The sequence below is a fragment of the Trachymyrmex cornetzi genome, unplaced genomic scaffold (genome assembly GCF_001594075.2).
Source record: "Trachymyrmex cornetzi isolate Tcor2-1 unplaced genomic scaffold, Tcor1.1 scaffold26, whole genome shotgun sequence".
Lineage (NCBI taxonomy): Eukaryota > Metazoa > Arthropoda > Insecta > Hymenoptera > Formicidae > Trachymyrmex > Trachymyrmex cornetzi.
The window spans coordinates 109,308-117,088 of NW_017297270.1; the positions used below are offsets into that span (position 1 = coordinate 109,308).

At 37.2% G+C, this 7,781-nt stretch overlaps 2 protein-coding genes across 4 annotated transcripts; one reads left to right on the forward strand and one right to left on the reverse strand.

Moving 5' to 3' along the window:
* The first annotated feature begins 219 nt into the window (after positions 1-219).
* On the forward strand, positions 220-2,791 carry Rtca (RNA 3'-terminal phosphate cyclase). The gene is made up of 8 exons (XM_018508398.1): positions 220-679; positions 739-883; positions 1,177-1,294; positions 1,368-1,689; positions 1,773-1,914; positions 1,989-2,128; positions 2,343-2,496; positions 2,567-2,791. The coding sequence occupies exons 2-8, from the start codon at positions 842-844 to the stop codon at positions 2,789-2,791; spliced, it is 1,143 nt and encodes a 380-aa protein (XP_018363900.1). The 5' UTR covers positions 220-679; positions 739-841.
* Positions 2,792-3,231: 440 nt separating this feature from the next.
* Alg11 (ALG11 alpha-1,2-mannosyltransferase) lies at positions 3,232-6,844 on the reverse strand. Of its 3 annotated transcripts, XM_018508395.1 has the most exons (9): positions 6,535-6,844; positions 6,153-6,197; positions 5,774-6,004; positions 5,291-5,523; positions 4,708-4,925; positions 4,337-4,621; positions 4,015-4,274; positions 3,428-3,562; positions 3,260-3,347 (listed from the first exon to the last, which is right to left on the reverse strand). In XM_018508395.1, coding segments are annotated over exons 2-9 (1,452 nt in total). In that variant the 5' UTR covers positions 6,155-6,197; positions 6,535-6,844. The 3 variants fall into 3 exon arrangements, with proteins under 3 accessions (XP_018363896.1, XP_018363897.1, XP_018363898.1); XM_018508394.1 differs by lacking the exon at positions 6,153-6,197 and having other exon boundaries at positions 3,232-3,347; positions 6,535-6,554; XM_018508396.1 differs by lacking the exon at positions 6,153-6,197 and having other exon boundaries at positions 6,487-6,844.
* Between the last annotated feature and the right edge of the window lie 937 nt (positions 6,845-7,781).

The following is a 7,781-nucleotide window of genomic DNA, read 5'->3' on the forward strand; positions in this document are numbered from 1 at the left end:
ACAGAAATAGTGGGAAAGGGGGGGAGAGAGAGAGAGAGAGAGTGAGAAAGGGGTAATAGGGAGAGAGAGAGAAAAGAAAGAGGTTGGAAAGAGAGAAGGAAGTTAAAGAGAGAAAAAGCAGAGAAAAAGCTGACCAAAGAGAGAAGTCACAGAAAAAAAGAGAAATCAGAGAGAGAGAGAATATCCAGTCGCTACTCTTCAAGGCGACCTCAAGGTCTCAATTCGAAAGTGGAGTTCTCTATGTTCATGAAACGTTCACATTGAACTACATTGCTGCATTTTTTAATCCTCCGTAGATAACATTTTATATATTTTATGTATGTTGATTTCACGCTACGTTCGGAGCATTGCTCAGCATTGTTATAAGGACTCACACGTCAAAATCCTGTCAGGCAGAGGATGTTTATTTATCCGTGATTCTCGTTCCAATGTTGACAACACATGCCAGAAAGAAAATAACACGATATATCACTTCTGTAATATATGAAAAAGGTTTTCTGACGTGAAAATTGCGCCTTTTCGGAACAATTAGATTATCAGTAGATTTATTTTTTTCTTGAGAGGGATACATCAGATTTGAAGACTGTCAGCAGTCAGATCTCTTACGTTTGTTGGCGCAAGAAGGACTGTCTGTCCCGGCGGGCTTTATTAGCAAGCAGGATTCATTCTATAGTTAGATGTAAGTGTCTCCCTGAGCGAGCACTTACAACAGCTTACACACAGCTTTGTTTTCCCCAGAAATTCGCGGTGGGCCGAAAATAAACGCGGAACCGGCGTGACGCCGGGAGCAGACGTCTCTTTTGACACGATCGTAGTGCTTGGAAGGCTCAGGAATCGCATTATGTCGTCCCTCGTGCAAATAGACGGCAGTTTGGGCGAGGGTGTAAGTATATATGAAACAGAAAATCCTCTAAATATCATTTTCCTTAAAATTAAATACATGTACTATATGTATATTTTAAATATAATACACATGTTTTTATAACAAAAAACTCCAAAATCAGGGCGAATGAGAGTCAGCGTGGTAATTAATACGCAATCTTAATTCTTCAATCCAAAAAATAGATTCTTTATTCCAAAATTAGTACGTTTCAGTTCACTTTGGAACCATCTTCAGCAAAACAAAAAAAAAGCACGATATCTGTAATACACAATAATCTTAATTCTTCTTTGAAGGGCGGACAAGTGTTACGAATTGCTCTCAGCTTGAGCACGCTCTATGGCATCCCCATCGAAATCGAGAATATACGCGCTGGAAGGCCCAAGCCCGGTCTCGCGGCACAACATTTAAAAGGTAATCCAAAAGCAAATGTCAATATTTTATATCCGACTATGTTAGGTGGAAAACTCCAATTCTGTTGTTATAGGTGTGGAACTTGTTAAGGAGATGTGTAATGCCCAAGTCAGAGGTGGATACATAGGATCGACACGTTTGGAATTCCGTCCGGGTCCACTAAACAAAACCAAGAGAACGTTTGTAGCGGACACAAAAACTGCTGGATGCATTTGCTTACTGGCGCAAGTAGCACTGCCGTGTGCCCTCTTCTTTCCATGTAACGATACGATCACGCTCATCTTTAAGGGTGGAACGAACGTTCCTATGGGGCCACACATAGAATATCTGACAGAAGTGTTTAAACCATTGCTGAACAAATTCGGAGCAGACTTTGATTTTGTAGTTGTGAAGAGGTATATGCACTCAATTTATTGTACCTGATCTTAAATTTACGGCTATATTGTTCTATTTATACTAAAATTAATGATAAATGGAGGGGATATTATCCAAAGGGAGGAGGCGAGGTGCATTTACGCATAAAACCGATCAGTAGCTTAAACGCGGTTACTTTAATTGATCTGGGAAATCCTCGGGGAATAACAGGATGGTCTTATGTGGCTGGGTCAGTTCACATAAATGTATGTATCACTCCGATTAAACCTACAAATGAATTCTAGTAAATTTCGAATTAATTATAGTACATGTCTCATAGGAGGCGCATACAATGGCCAACGATGCCAAAGCAATTTTAACAAATAAATTAGTGAAAAGCAATATTCGAGTACCACCAATTACAATCGAAGCTTACAGGGAAGACAGAGCAATGGCTGTTGGAAACGGCTCTGGTATCAAGTAAGAAACTACTATATTAAAATTTCTTTTCCTAAGATCTGTTCTTTTTAGTTGAACTTCTTGCTGAACTATGTTTTCTTTTTTTTCCTTCAATATGAAAAGAAAGAAAACAAAGATAAACCATGCAAAAAATTCAGTTAAAAAAACAGGCCTCTTATTTTATTAGATACAGATAAAAAAATTGACAGAAATGTAAAAATAAAATTAATATTAGTATAGTGTGTAACACCAGCACGGGATGCGTTCTCGGCGGCTCCGGATTAGGTTCTGGAAGACAAGAAGGACCGCCGGCAGGTGAAACAGCGGCTAACGAGATTTTAAAGCCGCTCCTGGCAGGGGCGTGTGTTGACGAACACACGCAGGATCAGGTAAGCGCGTAGTTTGAAAAGATACCTTAACTTTTTCAAATTAATTAAATTAATGCGTTATTTATTATAGATGATAATTTTAATGGCACTGGCGAAAGGTACTTCGCAGATCAAAGTCGGAGACAAGAAGCTCACTTGTCACACGGAAACTGCTATGCAGGTTGCAGAGATAATGTTGGGTAAACGTGGACTTCGCTTCAATTTGTCAAAAAGTGCCGAAGATGGGGACACTTCGTCTTACACCTTGGAGTGTCAGGGATGTGGGTTGATTAACGATAATCTGGTTAAACAATGAATATATGATGTTTTATATTTATCGTTGCGCACGTGATTAACATGTTTCGACGTAAGCATTATGTCGATCAATTGGCTTTCATATTTGCCATCATTAAGTAAATTGCAACGTCGACATTAACATTCACACATACTTTCGTAAACTTTCAAGAGAATTTTGGAAGAAGTCGTTTAAGTAATACAGTTCATTAACAAACATCATTATCTATACAATGTGCTATGGTTTTCTGTGTGCTAAATTATGATTATTTGTTTAATGTACTGTATCCTAAAATTAACACAATCAAGCAAAAAGTTTCTAAATGAGTACAAACTTATCTTTTATAAAAAACACTCTTTTGTTACATACACACGCTACTATACATACAGGATAATGTAACATGTGAAAGTGCGTTCTGATTTTGAAATAAGCCATTTACACACACATATTCGTCATTTATGATTTTAGAGGAATTGTAAGGCAACAACACTATTCTTGTTTCGATCTGAAAAACGGTTCGATTGCCCGTAGGAACTCCTTCTCGAAGACTTCGCATGAGAAACGATTTACAGATGACCTAAAAAACCGAAAAATCGATATATAAAAAAATCCTTATTTCATAATATTAAAACAATTATAAAATATCCTTGATCTTACCTGGCCGCAATTCTAATAGCATTTCGAACCTTTGGAGGCATTTGTATGATGGACGCTATTACTTTGGCATATTCTACCTCACTTTCTGCTAGAAAACCATTTACACTATCCATTCGTGTTTCTATGATGTCTGCTCTAAAATTAGAATATTTTTTTAAGTAAACTTTTTATTAGAAAACTTTACGAGCCAATTCCATGGCTGAGCTATCGGCTTTCGTGACTGCAATTTTTATTGAATTAAATGGAAATTATAATCAATTAGTAATTTTAGCAAATGAGTGGTCTCTTATATGTCTGACGTCCAATTCTGATTTGTTATTAATGTTTGAGCATTACGGCATTAAAGCGGCAATGTAAGTTTCAAGTTAAAAAATTGACAAATCACAATCGAATATGAGGCAAATTATTGATTATAATTATTCAATTTATGGCTTGAAGCTTAAGTTTTATGTCGTAAAATCTCAAAGCTTAAATTTTACGCCTTAAAATTTCATTGTAGACGTCACTTAAGATTGCCGAGAGAAAAATTGTCGCGATCACAACAAAGTTGTATCGCGATCGACACAAATACTGAGCCAAGTATATACCTCGGACCACCGGAAGAATGGGCCACCATAATTAATCCCGCCGCCATGCACTCCACGATGCCGATACCAAAATGTTCATTCCACATTGTATGCAGACCAATCGTTCCTTTTTGCATCTCGGACACAAGTTCGGAGTATGGTACATTCAACTTGAATTCGATGTTTTTGTCTAAAGCCAAGTGTTTAGCCAAATCTTGCATATCCTTAACGCGTCTTTCATCCTCGGCGTCTCGACAGGAACCAATACAGACTAACTTGACCTAAATAGCATGATCAAGTTTAGAATACATCTTGAAGCTATTGAGATAAATCATCAGCTCACCTTTTCCCAAACTTCCTCCTTAAGAATAGATCTTAGCTCGAACATCGCCCTCAACATGAGTGGATGATTCTTCTCTGGCCTGAATTGCGCGATAGCAATTATGCGTATGCATTTATTCTTTTCCTCATCGCTGAGAAGTGGCAGTCCAATCAGATGCTCCACACTACATGGGGGATACACTCGATGCGTCTTCAGTGGACATTTCCAGATAGTATTGATATGCTCTTCAGTCCACGAGGAATTTACAATCACGATGTCGGCGCAGCTACCAACCAATCCGTACAACTGAAATATTCTATTGTGGAATAACTGTTTGAAAAGACTCGTCTACTTTTTCCTCACAAAACAATTATTCAGATTTGTATACTTACATATGCGAATAATTTATAATAAAGGAATTTCCCTCCTGAAAGCAACGGATTTCTGGCGATGATCCTTCGATTGTTGTGCGCGACAATTCTCCTGTAGACGTACTTCAACATATCAGTCGAAATAGTCGGATAGTGCGTATACGATCCAACTAGGCAGCCACCGATGTATTTAAACAGTGGATACGTAAACGCGTAACCCATCGTGTCGATGTATATATCTGCGATTTGTACAAGTATTGTATAATTATGTGTTATTTGTATCTACTTTTATGTATTTTTGTCAATAGAAACTATAAAATAGTACAAATATATTTAACCCGTAACAAGAACACATTTTTTGTGACGTTAAAAGACCATGTGAATTTTGGGACTTATTGAAGTTTCCTGTTATTTATTTTCTTTAAGAATTGCAACATTTGAACTTAGTATAAATATAGTACAATAATTAGTCTACACGAATAGAACGAAAGAATAAAAAATAAAATTATTCCAAACCATTGTACTACTTAAAAATTAGGAAAATGTCCCAGAGTCACCAGAATCTATATGTTCTAGTTACAGGTTAAACAATCTATTACATCACCTGGTGTAAGATTGTTTAACGCTTCGATGCCCAGATAGATGGATCCCAGGCTTTGTCCTAGAAGTGTGAAATAAGGATATGTAGAAGCCTCCACCCATTTTCGCCCATGCAAATAGACGAATTCGATATTTGGTTGCAATTTCATGTTAAATGTCTTTTCAGTTTGGCTGAGAATCTTTTCAGGATCTGCATCAAGATCGCCAGTGTATATAGCTATATGTATGTCAGGATATCTGGAAGTGTTCAATATATAAGAAGAAATACGGTGGGTGATACTAGTTGACATCATTCTATCTTTCTTGACATTCAGTGAGTAACAAAGATAGAATGATACTTGTTTCAATTTGTGTCACCAAATGATAAGCATCTAATGTGAATAACAGTGCAACAAATAATCTCAGCTTTGATGAATAGATCACAAATGCTTTTGATATCAAACACCCTTAATATGAACTTTGCAAAAAATGTTACTTTGGCACATACTTGGTCTGTATAGCATGAACCGCAGCCCAAAGTACTCTCTCGCCTCCTCCACCTGCATTGCAGTATGGATGAAAAATACCGACAACTGTTCCAGTCTGTTGTCTCTCCTCGCGCTTCTTTGAGTAAAACTTTCTCCATTTTATCAATAGAATTGGCAAAAGGACAAGTATACAGAATATTTTACATAGAACAATTAACAACAGCATGTTTACGAATAGGATTATGGGTGTCCTATAAAAATTAAGTTGAATTAAATAGACATATTTATCGATATATTTTATCATAAAGATCATAAAGATACAATTTCTTGGTTGATATTATAAAATATCACTACATAAGCAAGACTTTTACAAATATAATATAAAGCTAGTTAAATTACATGGCAGTCCGTACAAATGTTGCAACTGAGAATAGTCATTCATTCCTTAAGACAAATAATCTCACGTAACAAGAGATAAAAATTTAATTATTCTAAGATAACAATGAATAGAAAACAGACGACAAAACTACGAATAGTTGCAAAAAAATTAATTAATATGGAACATACAAGGCTTTTACAAATATAATCTGGAATTAATTAAATCAATATAAATTTTGAGACTAAGCACAAAATTCTTCACATTGAATAAGAGTCTAGTTTCAATAAGGTACAATAAAAAAACGAATAATTAGTCGCAAAAAATATTTTTGACGCTAAATTTGCAGTTACACACCATGCAGAAGATCGCACTAACGAGCTGCTAACGAGCGGTATCCCTTACATTAAGAAGTAAAAAATCATGTTCGCGACCACTTGCAGATCTACACGTGGTATCGTTTGCCGAACTTGCCAGAACTTGCCGACGTGTAATCAGTAATGTAACTTCGTGGCGGTCCTCAAACGGATGATCCCTCGTGAGCGGGGAATTAACCTCACAGTAATCACAACCACACTTTATGTCGCGCTAGAACTAAACTAACCTCACTAAACACGAGAACATATATCTCTCTCTTTCTTTCACCTTAATATACGTCGATAAACGCAGGTGAATATTTATCTTTGTGAGGAAATATTCGATCCTCCGTCGACAATAAATAACGTTGTTGCTTGCGAAAAATATATGAAGGAGAAAAATAGATATCAATAAAATAAAGTGCGAAGAAGTGTATAACTTCCGTTGCATTCGAATGTTAAATCAAGATTAAAGTTTATAATCTCCACTGGTGTAAAACGAACAATTCTCTAAGTTCGAATTATGATCAAATTTATGATCAATAACGAAATAATACTGTGTTTTTATAATTCTTTTATTTTTCTATTATTAAATATTTATTTCTTATAATTATCCTATATTTTTTAATACATTCTTTCATATCTCGCACATAAATTAATTTATATATTTATATATCTAGACTATTAATTCGCTTTTATTACTCCCGTGTTACATTATTCTTCCCGTCTTTGCAACAAATTGCTTATATATATACTATATAATCTTTAACGTTTAAAATCCTTTAAGCATATAATCCGAGCGGTCAGCTGTCTGATCTGTCAATCTACTTCAAACAGTCAGCTGGAAATGTAGAGATTACTGGGAAGCTCGCATCACATACTGTGACTGTGCTTCGCTGTGCTCGCATCGTGCGTCACGTGTGCACTCTTCTCGCGCGCGTGTGCACTCATTGTGCGCACGTCGCGTCGTCGGTCGTCGTGCGTCGTCGCCTCGCGTCGCATCGCGCGTCTAGAGTTGCCGCCTTGTTTTACCTTGTTCGTATCTCCGCTCGTCGCCTCACCGTCACCGTTTCCTCCATCCGCGCGGCCGATTAATCCACGCGACCGTTCCGTCGATAAGAGGTAGTCACCCTCACGCTCAGCGTGCAACGCGCTCATTCCGTTTCCGAAGAGGTTCCTCCGTGTGGCGAACGTTTAGGTTAGAAACCTCGCGCGAGTAGTCTCAGCAGCGAACAGTGAACCGAGAAACACCTGTCCGCGTTGTGTGTGTTCTCTTACACATCGCACGCGGGTCCT

Coding starts and splice junctions, on each gene's coding strand:
- Rtca (XM_018508398.1), top strand. CDS start 842: ATGTCGTCCCTCGTGCAAATAGACGGCAGTTTGGGCGAGGGT. Junction 884..1,176: donor ACGGCAGTTTGGGCGAGGGT/GTAAGTATATAT, acceptor TCTTCTTTGAAG/GGCGGACAAGTGTTACGAAT. Junction 1,295..1,367: donor CGCGGCACAACATTTAAAAG/GTAATCCAAAAG, acceptor CTGTTGTTATAG/GTGTGGAACTTGTTAAGGAG.
- Alg11 (XM_018508394.1), bottom strand. CDS start 6,554: ATGATTTTTTACTTCTTAAT. Junction 4,622..4,707: donor ATTATAAATTATTCGCATAT/GTAAGTATACAA, acceptor AGAATATTTCAG/TTGTACGGATTGGTTGGTAG. Junction 4,275..4,336: donor AGGAGGAAGTTTGGGAAAAG/GTGAGCTGATGA, acceptor CATGCTATTTAG/GTCAAGTTAGTCTGTATTGG.